The sequence below is a fragment of the Diplotaxodon limnothrissa genome, linkage group LG12 (assembly GCF_057381915.1).
Source record: "Diplotaxodon limnothrissa isolate DT_005_m linkage group LG12, D_limnothrissa_male_GT1.1, whole genome shotgun sequence".
In the NCBI taxonomy this organism is placed as follows: domain Eukaryota; kingdom Metazoa; phylum Chordata; class Actinopteri; order Cichliformes; family Cichlidae; genus Diplotaxodon; species Diplotaxodon limnothrissa.
Genome location: NC_140607.1, coordinates 20,959,082 through 20,977,662, shown reverse-complemented (window position 1 = coordinate 20,977,662; position 18,581 = coordinate 20,959,082). Strand labels below are relative to the sequence as shown.

At 40.6% G+C, this 18,581-nt stretch overlaps 1 protein-coding gene across 1 annotated transcript in view; it reads left to right on the top strand.

Moving 5' to 3' along the window:
* The window catches only part of wscd2 (WSC domain sialate O sulfotransferase 2), a 42,919-nt gene extending 27,580 nt beyond the window's left edge, over positions 1 to 15,339 (top strand). The window contains exons 3-9 of the mRNA XM_085368261.1: positions 2,162 to 2,276; positions 4,162 to 4,346; positions 7,185 to 7,306; positions 7,377 to 7,551; positions 11,835 to 11,999; positions 12,094 to 12,294; positions 14,987 to 15,339. Of these exons, the coding sequence (XP_085224387.1) occupies positions 2,162 to 2,276; positions 4,162 to 4,346; positions 7,185 to 7,306; positions 7,377 to 7,551; positions 11,835 to 11,999; positions 12,094 to 12,294; positions 14,987 to 15,339 (1,316 nt within the window). The remainder of the gene's footprint in view (positions 1 to 2,161; positions 2,277 to 4,161; positions 4,347 to 7,184; positions 7,307 to 7,376; positions 7,552 to 11,834; positions 12,000 to 12,093; positions 12,295 to 14,986) is intronic.
* The last annotated feature ends 3,242 nt before the right edge of the window (positions 15,340 to 18,581 follow it).

Here is an 18,581-nt window from a genome sequence, read left to right as displayed (position 1 = left end):
TTTTTAACTCTGAGAAAGACTCCCAACATCTGTAAGCGTGAAGCGGGTCATAATCCCTGAGTCACAGCACAGTAACCTGCTGTGAATTCAAATTTAGACTATAAAACAATGCACAAGCGGTAATAACCTTTTTTTTTAGCTCCCTCTGCATTCAGAGGGAGCAAAGCAAACATGTTTACAATGTACACTCAGCCACCCCACGCCTCCACCCCCACGCCGCCCTTTTCTGAAACTCTAACCTCACGGGATTGCAGCCGAACGTGATAAGATAAGATAAGATAAGATAAGATAACCTTTATTAGTCCCACACGTGGGAAATTTGTTTTGTCACAGCAGGAAGTGGACAGTGCAAAAGTTATGACGCAAAAATTAGAATACAATAAGAATAAATACAGTACACAGCTGTACAGAATAGAATAAAATAATATACTATATACAGTAGAATAAAATAGAATAAAAATATACAATAAGATAAAAATAGAATACGAATGCTATATACAACTGAGTAAAAATACAACGATGCCAGATGATAGAGTAATTAATAACCTCAAAGCTATCTTTTGCGCTCGTGCATCCAGCGCCACTCATTAATATGTAGTGTTTAAGAGCCTTTTGTCTTCCAAAGGTGGCTGTGTTTGGGTTAAGAGTTTTTCTCCCCTTCTCTTTTTACTCCAAATGTACTAATTCACCTTGGCTCTAAATTTAATTTGAAGGGAATATTGCGATAAGATGCAGACCACGGCGCATAAGCACATTTTTGCTGTGTGGGCCAATTGCACAGATGTATGCTGCACAAATAGACAACAGGAGTAGGCTGGAGAAAGGATATACTCGGAGCACTATGGAAAATGTGATTCACCAGCTGCAATGAGGTCATTTCGGAAGATGCTAAAATGATTGAAAACAATAATTGTATCAGTTGCATCTGCCATTTCATCCTTTACCTTCGTGTAATGCGAAGCAGAAGTGTGCTATTCAAAACAAGAGATGCTGTTTCATCAAATCTGCATTTGCCTCCATCAAAAAGCAGATTATTTTCCAGCTCAACAATAGGTAGATTACCATCCGCTGCAGTGCACAACATGCTGCTCAAATGCAGGCCTGTAGACCAGCACAATTAAGATAATGTAGGGGACTCTATGCTTTTCCCCCATGTAGTTATTAACAGAGGTTTAAAGGGGTGATAGCAGAGCACAGATGGTGAGAGGTTTGCTGGTAGGGTCTGTGTAGCCCGGTTAAACACGAGAACATTGTTCTAATGAGAGGCAAGAAGCTGTTAGAGGGTCATTGTATGCCTCTGCAGAGGTTCACTAGAGCCCAGCCCCCACACACTTCTGAAAAATGCAGAGAGATGACTGCCACTACAGTTACAGGCCACTAGAAGGGGATATCTGTCTTTATAAATAAATAAAGCTTCTGCCCCAGTTTGGACTCCCATGTGCGATGTCACCACAGCGTGACGCTGTGTGTGAGGACTCTAATGTGGATAAAATTCACCTCTGACACTTCTGACAAAGGGTTTTGATTGCTCTGTATGAGCTGTTACGTTAGAAATGTAATCTTTTTTTTTTTTTTTTTTTTTTTTTTTTTTTTTTTAAATGACATCAGAAACAGCAGTATGCGACATTACGTGATGGCAGAGCTTCAGTTCATCCTTTGTCATTTTTTTTTTTTTTTTTAATAAATAGGACAGGGGGAATGAATGAGAGAAAGAGGGGGAGAGAAAGAAAGAAAACCAAAGGGGAGAAGAGACGGTGAGAAGGGGGGGGAAGAGAGAGAAAAAAAAAAAAAAGAACTCCTGGGTCACCTGTATGGAGAAAAAAAAAAACAAACAAAAAAAACAAACAGAGGAGACAGCAAACAACAAAGAGCAACATAATAATAGAGAAAACAAAGCACCATCACAATAAACTAGCTAGTCATAGATATCAATATTTACTAAATAATAAACGATATTGTGCAGCACGCAAGATAGACAGCGCACAGTGTGCTTTGAGGCAGCAGCCAAGAAAGCTTTAGTCCGCGTCTGTGAATACCCATGTGTGCATACCTGTGTGGATCAGCATGCTTGCATTCCAAAGGTTAGAAATGTAATCTTATGTACATATAAGTTATGTTTTCTCTGCACACACGACCAACTGTGTTTTCTTTCCTTTTTCAGCAAAGTACATCGGCTGCTACATTGATGACACTCAGAAAAGAGCTCTGAGAGGAGTTTCCTTTTTTGACTACAAAAAAATGACTGTATTTCGTTGCCAGGACAACTGTGCAGAAAGGTATGACAGTAGCAAACAACAAAAAAAATCATCCATTAGGCAAGTTAACCTTTTTTTTGCTGTCTTTTGATTCCTACTGAGAAATTTTTAAAAAAACCCTCCACTACAAAAGAGCTGAAGGGGAGATAAAAAAAAACCTGCAGGAGATCAAAAGGTACTTTCCCATCGTAACTGAGCTAAAAAAGCAAAAAATAAATAAATGAAAGAGAGAGAAAAGCTCACGAGGAAAGATGCACAGCAGACCAAGCAAGATGACCTCCAGGCCCATTTGTGGCTGCACACAGGCTCCCAATCGTATCACATTTTTATATCACATATAACAAATCCTTCACAGTTTTTGAGTTCCAGAGTTCATTCTTGACTCAACGTGACAGAATACATTTGCTTATGGTGTGAAAATGTTTGAAAATGCTCTTGGAGTAGGCTAAAGTATGAGCCAGTGCTCCACCACAGACCACATGATATTTTAGGCATCCAAGTCCTCCCAACTTTGGATCTGCAGTTTCAAAAATACCCTTTTTCTATTTAATTGTGGTCATGGCACACAAACAACTTGCTGGAAGAACTTAACTGGGCTGCCCCTTCCTCGGCCTCCGTTCAGCTATGGCCACATTAATCTGTTACTGCGGCCCAGGGCAAAATGAGCTAACCGGACCATTAACCTCCCTGTTTGTGTACGTGAATAGTTTTCCTGTGCTTGAGTAGAACATTGAACACAACGTACAAAACGAAATGACACAAGCGACGTGATAAAGACTTTAAAACTAGATTTTGACCCGGCCTCTTCAGGCCTCTAAGATTATGCAGTGCTCAGCTTTTACTGTGTTTTAGTTCTGCATATTATAAAGAAATGTGATTGTTTTGTTGAAACACTGAACTGCGGTTTTGAGTCATGCTGGCGTTGGTTTATAATTAAAGCCCATTCATTAAAAAACAAACAAAACAAAAAGCCTCAGGCCGTTTATTAAATTACATTTGCATTTATATCATGTTTTATAAGGTAAAAAAACATCAGTCGGTTTGTTATAATGCAAGTATTCTTTCACTGATTGCCAAAAAAATTCTGTTTTGTTTTAGGGTTTTTTTGCACTGCCACAGTTTTCATGTAGTAAAAATACGCGCTCCAGTTTTCAAGCCATTCATCTCCCCCACTTCTCCTCCATTTGTTTCCCATTATCCTCTCATCCCGTCTCACTCTCCGCGATACCTCACCATCCTTCTCTCACCTCTTTTTTTTCCCTCCTCCCTCCCTGTGGAGTACCAGGGACGGCTCTATCGAATGCACTGAATTACACCCATGACTGATTCACAGAGCAGAGAATAGGAGCAGAGAGAGATGCCTGTTTTCAGCTCCTTCTCCTATTAGTTCTTGCCTCTTGCAGCCACGTTTGCTAGAGTAGCGGGTTAATAAAAGCAGACAAACAAATGTGGGGCAACACATCGTAGGGGGGGGAAAGGGGTTTGGGTTTGATTGACAGCCTGGGGATTTCTCCTGTGTGAGGTATGCATATTCGATGTCTAATTGCACCTGAAAAGCCTTCTGGGAGTCAGATCCTTCATCAGGCAACAGTACGGAGAGGAGAAGCCCTGTGTGATAAATTCTAGTATACTGCACACATTTATAATTGGCTTTGCTTAAGACGCCTGCAAAGCACATAAGTTTTCTCGTTTTCACAGCGATGCATTATTCTTGAATAATATTTTCATGCACAAACCACATCAGTGGTTTGTTTCCATTGATTACAGCTCTCCCAGCTGCTCCAGAGGATGAACTGTTTTTGCCTGTGGAGGATTAAGGAACATAATGAAGGCTCAAAACGATCACTTAAACCCCTCTGTCTCCCTACGCTAACAATGCTAATCCTTTTTTTCCTCTTCCCTCCAGGGGATATATGTTTGCAGGCCTGGAGTTTGGCGCAGAGTGCTATTGTGGTCATAAGATCCAGGCGCCCAATGCTTCAGACAGCGAATGCAACATGGAGTGCAAAGGAGAGAAGAGCAACGTGTGCGGAGGGCCCAACAGACTGTCCATCTATAGGCTGGAGCTGAGTCAGGAGTCTGCGCGCCGCTGTAAGTCTGGCATCAGCATATCCAATAACACAACACGTCAAGTGTTTACTACTGCTGATATAAATACTCTATATCAACACTGACAGGTTCACAGTCTAAAATAAATGTGAAATGAATCCTTTAAATGGAACCTTCAAAAAGTTTAATTTCATTATAGATTTGCCATAAAAATTGAATTTGATATTTGAAAATAAAATATTAAACTTGGGTCCCTTTTCTAAGATGGATCTGATTAGATATGAGTGTCCTGAGAGTCTGTACTTAGGCACAAAGATGTAATTTTGATTCAGGAGTGTAACACCCGCGGCTACTTTGAGGGAAAAGATTTGTTTTTATTGCCACAGTCGGGAGCAGGCTGCTCTGTTGTGTTTACCTCTTTCCCCGGGGAGCTGCTCTACCTACACAGCCCAGCCGCCTGTGGTCTTCATCCTAAACACCGACTGCCTGCCAGTGGAAAACTTCAGTCTTGGGAGAAAGAGCTGATTATCAGGAGTTGTAATGATCTTATAGTACAGAATATGCTTAATTTTTTTGATTCCCTGCTGGATCACTTACAAACTAATGAACAGTCTTTATTTCGTATGCTAGCTGAATTTTAATTGAGAGAGACAGAATATGAACCAAACATCCAGAAAAATCTTTCCTTTGTAACAAATTCAGCAGGGTGTCTAAAAATTATTTCTCCTGCTATACCTGTTATAAAACTGTGGCTTGCTTTGTTGCTTTGTTGTGGGAACTTTTTTCTTTATAATCTAAAAAAGTCCCGAACACATGGTGGGGTGACTCTACCCACCCTTTCCTTTTTGCATTCACTCTTCCTTTTTCTCTTTCTTGGCTCCTGCTTCTTGGAAATACTGTGAGATCAGAGAGAGTTACCATGCAGATATGTGGTGAATATTTTCATAGCTCAACTGCTCTCTCCAGAGGTGTGCACTACAAAGCAAGATTATTGGGTTAGGGTGGTATTTCAAGCTTAAAGTCAAGGTTCTCATTGTGACGAAGGTGGCTGTACCTTGGTACATTCAGCTTTATGCTGAACAGATAACCTGGTGCACAGCAGGTTATAATCACAACATGCTCCAAGTCCTGAAGGAAAACATTTTATAGATGCAACCTAATAAAAATGTTGGCACAGCTGAAGGAACCTGCTAAAAGACTGCAGTACAAAAATCACCATATATGGTCACAGTTCAGTAGATCATGCATAAAATGAATACTTTTATACTCGATCCTAGACCTGATTTTACTCTGCTGAAACCATGGCTGCTAAACAAAGATTAGGACTTTGACCAGTCTGTGATAAATCAGTTGAAATAATTGGACACATTCTAATGTAATTTCCACATTCCTGTTTTGGGGTATGGGCCACTGTAAAACCTGAATGCCCCCAGGCCTTCCTTTTGCTGTTTCATTGTTACAGCCCGTTCTTTTTCAATCTCTATCACCTGCTCTCCTCATAATGTCTCTGACTGAAGCAGGCGGCACTCAAATGATCAATTCTGAGCGGACGAAAAGTCTAATAATGCGTCCGAATCCTTCTTTTATGTGAGAAGCGGGAAGCCTGGATTAACAGAGACTGTTGATAGCAACCGTAGCGATATCCGTTATCTCTGACTGGGGGTTTGAGAAATTGTTGAGCCAGCTGACACAAAGAAAGTTTGGCTATGCTGAACCTGCTTCACAGTGCACCCCTCTGTTCCTCTGCTGTTTGTTTGTTATTATTCTCATTTCTGCTTTTAATCCTTCTATCTAACTGCTGCGCAAGCATTTCAGGTCGGCATTTTCACCTCTAACCCCGATCTCATGTCATGTGAGGGCTGCTCAGAACATCAAAGAGGAAATGGAGGAAATGTGATGTGTTAGCTGTTTTGCAAGCTTTGCCGAGTAAATCCCAGCTCTTAAAAGCTATAATAACTGAGCACAGATGCATCGTTGATGCACTCTTTGTTATTGAGACCTCATTTTCTGTGATAGCTGGATGGATTTATAGCTGCAGCATGTTAAAACACAGAAAGGTAACACAAACAGGATCCGTGAAGAGAACGTGGCATTAAAAATGCAAATTTAAGTCAGAGAACAAGGTCGAAAATAAATAAAACATTTAACACACACACACACACACAGCACTAGAACTAATTTATAAAGGGGATATTCTCTTTTTTTTTTAAAGTCTGACACCACTGATCACTAATACTTCCTGTAAAGGAAAGGAGAGAGTGCTCAATAGTCTTGTTTACTGGTAGTGACACTATAAACTTTGAGAGGAAGGAATACCAAAGAGACGAAGCTCCATTTGCATATTTTACTTGGCTATGTCTGAGCAAGCAAGGTGTCTTCATCACACTGTCTGTCACAGTGAAAAGCAGCGCTTGTTTGGTTTCTCTCCTCTGTCATTAATTCTTAACAGTTTGTTGACAACAGAGACATTTTCGTAAGTACTCTATACTGGCGCTGCTGACAGGTTGACAGCCTGCAATAAATGTGAAATGGATGTTTAGATTTCCTTTAGCAGTGACTTAAATCTGGGTGTCACCCTTTAAAGTTGTGGTGCAGTGCGAGAAACATTTCCATCGTGAATAAAAACTAATTTATCTTTTCAGTTAGGTTCAGCAGGCTGGCAAAAAAAGGTCAATAACAAATTAAAATAAGGTTAAAAAAAAGACCTGCACATGAAGGAGAAGAGCAGCTTTTGTGATGTGTTGTCTTCACCAACATCAGACCACAGAGAGGATTGGAGGTTGCAAGTCATCCCAGGGACACGAGTGCTGCTGTTAGTTTAGGGTCTCTGTGTTCTTTCGTGTTGGTAAGTGACAGTCTGGCTTGTTTTGTCTGTTTCAGATGGCAGTGCCATTTTCAAAGGGTGTTTCCACCGGCCAGACAATGTCACACTGGCTCTCCCCTTCAGCGCGGTCATCCAGAACATGTCTGTGGATAAGTGCGTGGACATGTGCACAGAGAGGGTGAGTGGATGTTGGGGATTTGTACGCTGCACGAGTGTGTCTTCAGTGTATAATGGCTGTTGTGTTCCAGGAGAAATCGCTGGCTGTGCTCGCTGGAGATCGATGCTACTGCGGATTCCCAACGCCCCTCTTCTCCCTGCATGAGCTGGAGGACGAGGGCATGTGTCTCAATCAGTGCCAAGGGGAAGAGTTTGAAAGCTGTGGAAACGACAAGTACTTTGTCGTCTACCAGACACAGGTTCAAGGTAAATTTAAGTGTTTCCTGGCAGCGGCTGAAAAGCCACACATGTGTTGAAGTTGGTCACATTCTGTTGGTGGGAAGTCCAAGTCAGACTGAGGTTTAGCACATTCAATTTAAAGTATGATAACACATGTGGTATTCAAGTGCAAAGTGTCAGCATGAGCCGGAACTTTGTCTAACTTACATGTCGTGCAAAGTTTGCAAAATGATTTTGGCACTGACTGTTCAACCCTGAGCTGTAGATGATTCCACGTATGAGATGCATGAATCTGTGGTGGATTAAAGATGTGATCATGCAGTGAAGAAGATCATTTCAAAAATCACAGAATTTAAAAATCAACAGTTCTTCTCCTGCAGCTTTGCCACATCTGTTCTTAGCCCCTTCAACCAGACATGCATCTTACACTCTAATATTAAGTTAGTGCTGTTTTGGGCCTAGCATGGAATTCAACTCAACTCATATTTATGTATTTACTGGCTCCACAGTTGCTTACTTTCTATGTTGACTGCATTGCTGATTATAGCAGTCTGTGATGTGAAATAAAAAAAAGTTGTGGTTGTCTTCCTTATTAACTCACACATCTGGACTACTCACTGGCCTTCTAGCTTCTACTACTTGCATGTGCCTCTCATTTAGATAAGATGCCAACTTCTGTGTTGAGCTGCCCAGAATTCACAATGGTGATCATCACTTGTGATGAGAATGGGATCTATAGATCAGATCCAGATCTGTCAATTGGACGCAGCAGAATCCCAGCAGTGATAGGGATTAGGGAAAAACCCCTCGGAATCTAGATGCTGGTGATGGAGATGAAGATGGAGGCTTGGATGGAGCCTGACATGGGAGAGGGAAGGAAGCTGGTTGCATGAAGGCATCTGGAAAGGAAAATGAAAAATCCGCAGTGATATTTAAAGTACATGGAGTAGCGGCTGATTGACCTGAAGAAGGCAGGCAGAAGGACAATTGGACTTGTGATCTTGCAATGAGCTTGACAGTGTGGGAAAGGGGAACTGATGCAAAGCTTAGATAAGTTACCAAACATCCGAGAAGCAGACAGATGTTTGAATACAGATCTTTCTTATTAAACGTGTGTGTAAGCTTCATTTAGACAAGTTCATGTTTTTAAATTTTGTAGGCAAAGTCCTGAAACTTCACTCTTGAAGCTGCTACTCGTCTAAAACGACGTCTGATTGGTCGAAGTGCATCTTGAAAACAGAGCCCAGAGGAGGTGCAGGAGTGTAGTTCCCTCTTAGACCACTTGAATTACAACGTGCCAAAAGGTTATCGTGGATTTTTGTCAACTGACATGAAAAATATATCACCTGCGCTAGTATCAATTATTTAATTCCTCTGCTAAGCTAATTCTGGGCTGCAGGTACATTTTGAGTACCTCCACACTATCCAAAAGCTATCAGCCCGGTTTTTAGGAAACTTCATGGAGTAGTTGGGCTAAAGGAAGAGATAATTGACTTCAGAACCACATAAAGAGAAATGGATAAAGAGGTGGGATTCATTTGTATAGATGTCAGCTTTGCACTCTCACATTCAGGTACAGATGAGACCACCAAGACTAATTTGGAGGAGGTGGCTTTAGTTGTACTTCCAAAGGAACTCCATAGTGGTTTGTTTATGGTGGGAGCATGATCCATCTCAGAGGCTAAGAGTTGTGTGCTGACAATAAACACGCCCATTGCCAAGCACACTTTGCATTCAGGGAGAATGCAGTGTGCACAGTTTTTAGCAAACTGAAGTGAGGGAAACAGATATATAAATACAAATGTTAGGAGTAAATGTGTTGTCTGTGCTTCTTCTCCAGACACATGTGCTCAGTAAGCAGACTGATTGTTCTGGTGTGGTTTGCAGTGACGCACTTTGGTCCGCTTGGAGAGTTCCCTGTTTGACCAGAAACCAAAAATTGGGGAAAAGCTGCAATTTATGCAAACTCATTGACTAAAGAGCAGTGAACTAATGTTACGAGTCCTAGGACTAGTTGTACCAAAGTAACAAGTGGTTGGTTGGTTATAAACATGACTTATAAACCCTGTTATAAATTTCCACATGTTCCTTTGTTCTAGTGTCCAGCGTTGGCTATACTTACTTTATGTCAACAACAGACGTAACTCGTGCTCAGTTTCAAACTGTATAAACCAAATCAACACTGAGATTCATTCAGGAGGCTTCACTTTCAACCAGTTAATATTTCAGGTATCTCACAGCATAAATCACAGCCTCAGAGTTACTTTTAAATAACTATGATTGTTCTCATTTGAGCTCACAACATCAAATGAATTACAAACTAAAAAAACCTCCAGCGTCACACTTTAAACCTTAACCCAGTCACAGCGTTAACACTATCGGCACTGTGCCATATGCCAAGGGTTCAGCGCCGCAGTATTGAAAATAAATACATGCAATCACACACACAGATTATCGGTACATTATGAAGCTTAAAAAAGCGTTGTTTGTAACATAGCTCCTACCTTTTTTTTCTTAAGATGCCATGGCAACAGACTAAACTAAGATAAACAGCCGTGTCCCTAAAAAGACTCATTACACTAGTGCTAAAAGGTTGTGTGTGTGTGTGTGTGTGTGTGTGTGTGTGTGTGTGTGTGTGTGTGTGTGTGTGTGTGTGTGTGTGGTTTCCTGGTATACCAACCTGGAAAACACACAGGACTGAAGACATGAACCACTTATTCATATGGAGTGGGCAGGGTCCCTACCTTAGGAAACCCAGATGCAATACACCAAAGCACTTTGGCTCCAATTTAATTAGTTTCTTTCTGAATTTCTGTCATGAAGGAAAAATAATAACCTTCTGTTTGCACAACAGGTATAATTATCCCACTGTGGCTCCTTTTTTCCTAATACTGAGATATTTTGCTTGTTATGAGCTGGAAAAACTAAAAATAAATACAAAGCTTAAAACCACAACATGTGAACAATTTCGGGAATAAACAGAAATAAAAAAAGTCTCAGCATTTTGTGTGCGCACAAACAGGATGCAAGTGTGAAAACACCCGAGTGTGTCCACGCAGTTTAAGCAGGAGCAGAGGGCACTAAGAAAAAAAATGGCTGTGATATTATTGTCTGGAGTTTGCAGACATGCACACGAACAGCAAAGGGATGGGTCACATATGAGGAAGTCACACTTCTGAGTGCTTCTGCCTGACCCCCCCCCCCCCCCACACACACACACACACACACACATGCACTAGATTCTTATTTTCGTGCCATTATGCACACTGGATGTTGCAAATCATCCGAACACTATTTATTCATTTTTATTTGTTTTTTTCCTTTTTTGTAAATTTGCAAATTTTTAAATAGTATATGCTCTAAAACGTTTACTTAAAACAATATCATCATGAATGTTCTTGGATTTGACTGTAAAATCTTGGGTTCCAGACACATGCATGCTTATCGCTGTATTTCTTGTTATTCCAAATATTGTTATGAAACTCAAAAATCCAGAATAGGTCTGTCTTCAGTCCAGGCGTTGTTGTGGGCTGTGTTTCCTTAACGCAGTGGACAGATGTGGCTTGGATCAGCAGAGTCACATTGCAGTAAACAGAAATGGAGGTTGCTGTGAACAAACAAAACAAAAATCACCTGCTGTGGGAAATGAACTTCATGTGATCATTCTTGGCAAGCTGAACCCAGAAAAGGGAACCTGTCAGAGGTCTGAATGTGTTAGCTTTAAATCTGGTTTCAGTTGGAAAAAACGATTGTTTACCACACCACATGGTTTTGGCCCAATGCTACACCCTACTAGGGAAGACAGTAGTGCTGTGAAGCTGAGATGTTGTTGTCTGGTTTGTGACCCCTTGCAGTCAGTTGCTTTGTTCACAGAGTGTCTGAGAGAGATTGCAGTTGGTCTGGATCATGAATATTTGGAGACAGGTTGCATCCTGTTGCAAGTTTTAAGGAGATTGTTTTTACACTTGCATGACTGAGACATAACTCAATAATTCAAACCCTAATTATTACAAATCGAACACAAATGTTGTATATCTAAAAGGTGTAATAGTTTGGATGGAAACAGACAGGTCAACTTGAGTTGTTGGGAGACTGTTTGAAGTTATTAGGTGATATTTTGTGGAGAAAAATATAATAAAACAAGCCCGCCTTGACATTTCTTCTTTCTATAATAATCATCCAAAGTTGAAACGTAATAATTCTGTGTCTGTTATTACAAAACTGTGTAAATACGCAGGAAGTGACTGATTTTCAGTATTAATTTTAAACTTTGAGGTTCATTTAATCGGCTGATCTTTGTCCACTGTCAGATAATCGGTGCATGGACCGGCACTTCCTTCCCACTCGTGCTAAGCAGCTGGTGGCCCTCGCCAGTTTCCCTGGAGCTGGTAACACCTGGGCTCGCCACCTTATAGAGCTCGCCACTGGCTTCTACACCGGCAGCTATTACTTTGATGGCTCCCTGTACAATAAAGGTATGCCTCGGCATGTTTTTGACACGATTCACAGGCGCTCAGCCATGAATGCACCACCGTGGATGCTATAAAGTCACTCTGGGCTGTTTCACAGGATTTAAAGGGGAGCGCGACCACTGGCGGAGTGGGAGGACAATGTGCATTAAGACACATGAGAGCGGCAGGAAAGAAATCGAAGCCTTCGACTCCAGCATCCTCATGATACGAAACCCCTACAAAGCCTTGATGGCAGAATTTAACCGGAAATATGGTGGACATATTGGATTTGCTTCCCAGGCCCACTGGAGAGGGAAAGGTAAGCTGCTGAAATCTCTGGATCAGTGAATATTATGTTGCACGGAAGTCTCTCCATCATCGTACTATGAAGAAAATGAAAATAAAAGACTTCATTAAACTGAGGCACTGAGGGCATATTTCATTTTTTGTGCTGATAACATTGTGGTGAACAAAGTTTGAGTAAAGCTTCACAATAAGTAGAAACTGAAACACTGCAAAATGAGAGAAAAACAAAAGAACTGAGAAACTGTGATATAGAAGGGCAAAGGATTGAGGAAATGCAATCAAACTCTGGCCTTTTTTAGCAGTTTGACCTGCACCAGTGTGGCTGAGCGCAACATTTTGTCTTTTGAAAATCATTTACACCATTTAGCCACAGCATCAGCAGTCAGATAAATTAGAAGTGTTTATGACAAGTCTGATTCAGATCTTCATTCTAGGTTTAAAGTGGGAAATATATGTACCGGTATACATGATCTGAACACTTAGCAGCTTACTTTGTTTCCTTCTTTATGCTGTTAGCTGCAGATGTTATCAGTCAGAAAACGAATGCACAGTTTAAAAAGCTGGTGAAATGTCTTCCATCCAGGAAGTCACAGTTTAGTCATGTTTAATTCCTCTTTTGTCCACTTGATGCTTAATAACTATGTCTAAAATATAGAGATGTCTTTATATTTCAGGCAAATTTTGCTCTTCCTATTGCATTCTTCATGTCTTAGTAACCGTGGCAACCGCTTTTGTCTCGTCCCCGTATCGTCTGTCTGACTTTATGCGAGGTTTCATCGATTTTTTTCCCCAGAGGCTGGAGAGTTGCCGACCCAGCAGTTGTCTCTCTTTGTGGAAACTTCAGCACATTTGGCCTGCCATTTCCAATGAGTGTTTATTCCCTCTGTTGTTTGGAAAATGATGCGGTGACATCACTAAAGAGAAAGGCTTTCTGACAGCTGCCACTTCGAATAGACGGAGAGCGGGTCAGCGTGACATTGTGCGCAGGGCCCCACATGTACGATTTGATGCATTCACCTCCACAGAGGGAGACTGTGGGGCACAGATGATGTCACAGACACTGATGCCTTCCAGCGTGGCCCCATAATGTCAGCTCAGGGGCAAGTGCAACTTATTTTGGAGGTCATGCCATTTTAGAAAGCACAGTGAGTTATTTTCCACTGTTATCTCGTAGATTTAGAAGCTATACAGATGCCTTTTTTGGGGTAATCTGTCAAAAAGATACTGTCTGTGTCTTCACTCTGAAATGAGCAGAACAGGATTTTGGAGAAAAAGTTAAAATACTTTGATGTTTTTTATTGTAACTTCTGTATTTGCAGCTTCTTGGCATTTCTGCACTGCTGGTTGTGTTTTTGGGGGGAAATTTCTGATATTCTGTCCACTCTGGCACTAAAGTTGCCTCTATGATTGGTTTCTGAGACATTGCAAACTCAGCAGACTTTAAACTTTATCGACACCCTCTCCCAGCAGTAAAGATTTGTCCTTATGCAGCACAGCTCCTGCCAGCTCCCACTTTTTATGGGCCACTAGATGAAGCTGAAAGAAAAGGTTTTCTCACAGCAGCTCTGCAGTTTGAATGACAACCAAAAATGTCCGGACATTTCAGAAATTACTTAATGTGTCCTCCCTGCCTCTGGAGTTGAATGACATCAGTGCTAACACAGCTAACACAGCTCTCACTTCCTCTTAACTCTATGCCCACGCTGACACTTTGACTTTTTTGTACCGAAGTTCATTTTACCGAGAACTTACATTTTATTCGAACAGACAAAACGTACATGCACTTAGCAATATGAGCTCTTTGACAATTATGACTTAATAACCTTTGGTAACCGCTTCTTCGTCTAAGCTGAAATCTCAAAGTGCAAATTTTCTGGTGTTAATGGAGACGGCTCAGTTCTGTTATTTCTTTTTTATTATCTTTCTTTCACTTACACTTTTGGTTTACAGTTGTTTCATCATTGTCAAGCAAAAGTCTTGAGCCACCCTTTCTGGTGTTTTTTGAAGTGCTCTTGAGCACTTTGAAGTGGCTTTCTGAAGGTCTTTCAAGGTTTTGCTTTGGAAATCGGCTGCCCCGTCACTTCTTTTTAATTGCAGTCTGCTATAGCAGTGCTTTTTTGTAAGTTGACCTATGAGTCATTCAAGCATAAAGGCAACAACTCAAAGGATGAACCAGTGTGTGTCAACACATAACAGACAAACTTAGCAAAGAACCAATTTTAAATTGTATCTTTAGGCACTTTGTACTAGCATGCTGACACAAAAATTCATACGTTATTCCCATTTCTTTATTTGAATCTATGAAAAATGCCAAACATAACACAGTTAATTAGGATAAAATAGTATTTTTGCAAGAGCAAAGAGCTATTAGCCAAAACTGGGCATATCGCAGCATGGTGTGCCGTGTGTCTTTTAAAAACAGAAAAATTAGGAAATTGAAGAAGTGGAGGTCAAAAGAAGAAGTGTCAGGCCTGAAAAAACTACAGCAGATAAACAATATCTAAAAGTCATTTTCTTAAAATACAGGAAAAAATCCAACAAAGACCTGACACAAGACGCCAGAGGTGATCCATCTGCTGTTCACAGGGTGGCTGTAGATGTTCTTCCTGCTATATTTCAGTCTGTACTGTAGAATGCCCTTTAACTTGTGCATTGGTACCCAAAACCCTCATTTATTTATGTTCTGTGGCCTCTTTGTCCTGCAGAGTGGCCCGAGTTTGTCAAGAACTATGCCCCTTGGTGGGCGTCCCACACGCTGGACTGGCTGCATTATGGGAGGAACGTCCACGTGGTCCACTTTGAGGATCTGAAGAGGGACCTGTTCACCAAGCTCAAAGGAATGGTCGAGTTTCTGGGTTTGAAGGTTTCTGAGGATCGCCTGCTCTGCGTCGAGGGCCAGAAGGACGGGAACTTCAAGCGGTCGGGGCTACGTAAGCTCGAGTACGACCCGTATACTCCTGAAATGCGTTCAAACATCAATGAACTGATCAGAACAGTAGATGCTGCTTTGAAGAAAAGAAACATGTCTGGGGTTCCAGAGGAATACATGCCAAGATGATAAATGTGAAGACCTCTGTTTTCCTTTTTATTTTGTTAGTTTTCCTTTTTATTCCTGCACATCTTGTAGAATTTCATGAGATAAATAGATTTTTTATCGTGTTAGATGTCTGTTAAGTCATGTAGATGGACACCTATTTCATTTTTTCAGTCATCTGTTTCTTTTTTAAACGAAACTAAATCAGCTTCATGCATTCATGGAGTAGACGTGACAGTTTTAGCAGGCAAGGTTTGTGTTTCTCTCATTTGCTGAATGAAAAGCACTCCTTATCCTGCTCTATGCACATGTGCTGTGTAGGCATGTGCACATGCCTTAACACAAAGAAGCTACAGTAGCTGTGACTACAGAGGGGCTCATCTGACTGTGCTGACAAAAGATACGATACAACACTGCAAAGTGTGTTCAGTGAGCTTATTTTGTGCAAAAGAAAAGTCAAAACATTAATTTTCCTGCTGCTATTACAGTTACAGAACTATTTTATATAAGAAGCTCACTGAAAGCTGTATCTCTTTGTTAGGGGGGAAAATGCAATATGCAGGGTATAACTACCTGATGGTGATGATACTGTGTGTTTCCAAGATTTTGTAAGGTGTTTAATTCACTGTATGTACGAGAAATCAGAAGGTTATTCAAGAAGCTGAGTTATCCCTTTCGAAGAGACTGACTCGAGGAGAGAAGAGGATTAATGTCTGCGGCATTTATTTATCTCCCGTGAGCAGCGCACACGTTGATTCATTTGGCTGTGAATATGTTTTCTTAACACTGGACTCGATGCAGAAATCCAAAAAGCACTTCGGTGTGCAACACCTTCCCCAAAGATCACTGCGGAATTAGGCATTACACTCATGTAATAGACTGGAGTTTACCTTATAAGTAGTGACTGTTGTAGAGGTTTATTTATGAGAGCTAATCATACTGAATGTGAAAACTGTCTTTTTTCTTTTTTTTCACTGCTTTGTTGTAAGAAAAGCTTTGAAACCGTTAAAGCTCGTAATCATTTTCCTATTCCTTGTTGAAAAAACAAAAAAACTCCAGCAAACTTTTGTGCAGCACGTCTTAAAACGGCGCTCGATCTCCTCTGCCGCTTAAACACAAACAAATACACAGATTGATAAATCCAAGGATAAAAAAACAACAACAGCACCAGTGATTGAGAGCCAGACAGCATTAACTGACTTCCATTTTCAGTATAATAAAACTATATTTTTATAGTGTATGCTGAACACGTTCAAAATATTTGTATTGCAACAGGCAAACGGGAGAGGTTGTTTCTATTTTTAACACATGCTTTAAACTTTATTGGCTCTTTGCATTTATTGACAAGCCGGCACTTATTGAACAGGTGTCACATTTGAATGTATTTTCTATGGAATGAATGTAATGTAATATGGCCCAATAAATGAGTGAATCCAAGGAGTGACTCATGTCTGAATTTTTAGAAATCTGCTACGATCTGCAGTAGTCTTAAACATTTTTATTAATATATCGCATACCATATCACAATAGCGATCTGCCTGTGACTACGGGTAAGAGAAAAAGTGTTTTCCTGCTGTGACCCTTAGGCGCTCTGTAGTTTTATGGTTCAGTGTGCACAACAAGGCTTTCCTGTAAACCTCTGAGAGCGCAGCCAAGAGAAAAACAAGACTAAGCACTGACAAGCGTTCTGCTTCGTTACCTAAAGCTATAAATACTAATGTCGTGTGCTGCTAACATGCACGTGCTAATTTCTTTTAGCAGGTTAAATATCAAAACAGGTATATGAAAGACAAACATTGGAGACAGATTTGCCTTCAGAAGAGCTCAACAAGGGGCTGGAAACATTCTTTAAAGATTTCGGTCCATATTAGCATCACACTGCACATCCATGATGTGAATCTCCGGCTCCACCTTATCTCTATTGGTTTGAGAGCTGGTGACTGTGGAGGCCAGCACAGTAAACTCACTGTGATGCTAAAGAAACCTGTTCGAGATGGCTTGGGTTTTGCGGTGTGGTGTGTTATCCTGCTGGAAGTAGGATAGAAGATAAGTACACTGTGGTCATAAAGGGGACATGCTCAGTGACAACATTCAGGAAGGCTGTGGTGATCAAACAATGCTCAGTTCGTCCAAAGTGTGCCAGGAAAGTATCCCCCACACCATTACACCATCAGCAGCCTCAACTATTGATAAAGGATGGGATGCCAGTTTCTAAGGAAGAGCAGCTGGTTTGCACAATGTCGACATGCATAAATGCGCATTAATGAGCAGTTGAACAGACCTACCTAATGATGTGGCCAGTGAGGACGCAATAACATTCAAACTGTTTATAAATTAAAATAGTACAAAATGAATATAAAACAAGTGAAAACTCATTTAGCCCATTTAGAATGTGAAACCAGAAACACAGCTGAAGAAAGTTTGAACAGAGACATCTTTTTCTCTCTTTTTAGCAACACGCTGTACATGTTAGAGAACTGAGAAAACAACCTGCTGCAACATAGAAAGCAAACAGTTTCCCAATTCTTGCTTGATCCAGGAATGCACCTTGCAAACCAACCTTCTCTCTTTCTTTTTTTCTAGCAGGAAAGAGGGTTATGTAAAAATGTAGGTTATTCTTAGGAGGCTAAACACTGTCTTATTTTAAACTTTGCTGTAGTAAAAGTGTGTTGTTATGTATGTTTCTCCTGCAGAGTTGTGTCTTTTCACTCTGTGAGGATTCATTCTCCACCATGAATGTAGTTTGTAGCACTTCCAGGGCTTCATTTTTCATCCCTTTAGAGGTTGCCGTCTGTGTTTACCGTGTTCACCACCTTATAATAACATGACAGCACGTCTATTTCGGCCTCCTGTGATTCTGACCCTGTAATTTGGTGATTTAGTCCTTCTTCTGTTTAATGATCAGCTCCTGGGTCTTGTTGTGTTTCCTTTCTTTTAAAGATGATAGCAACCTAACCATCTCTTTCAGTTCAATTAGTAATAAAAACCTTTGATTTAACTATTTTTCATTTCTTTTTTTTCTCGAATGCTTTTTGTTACTTTTCCAGATCCCTTGGACCTTTTAGTGAAACTTAATTAGCAGTAATTATTGAGTCTGACTAGCAAAGTTTTGGACAAAATAAAAATCAAATAAAATGAAGAGTTTGAGTATTTTTAATTGAGTTTGAGAACTAACTCAATTATCTTTAAATATTTGTACAAAAAAAAAATTAATGGCAGCTTCTAGAGGTCCAAGATGAAAATTCTTTATCTTTTGGCTGTGCCCT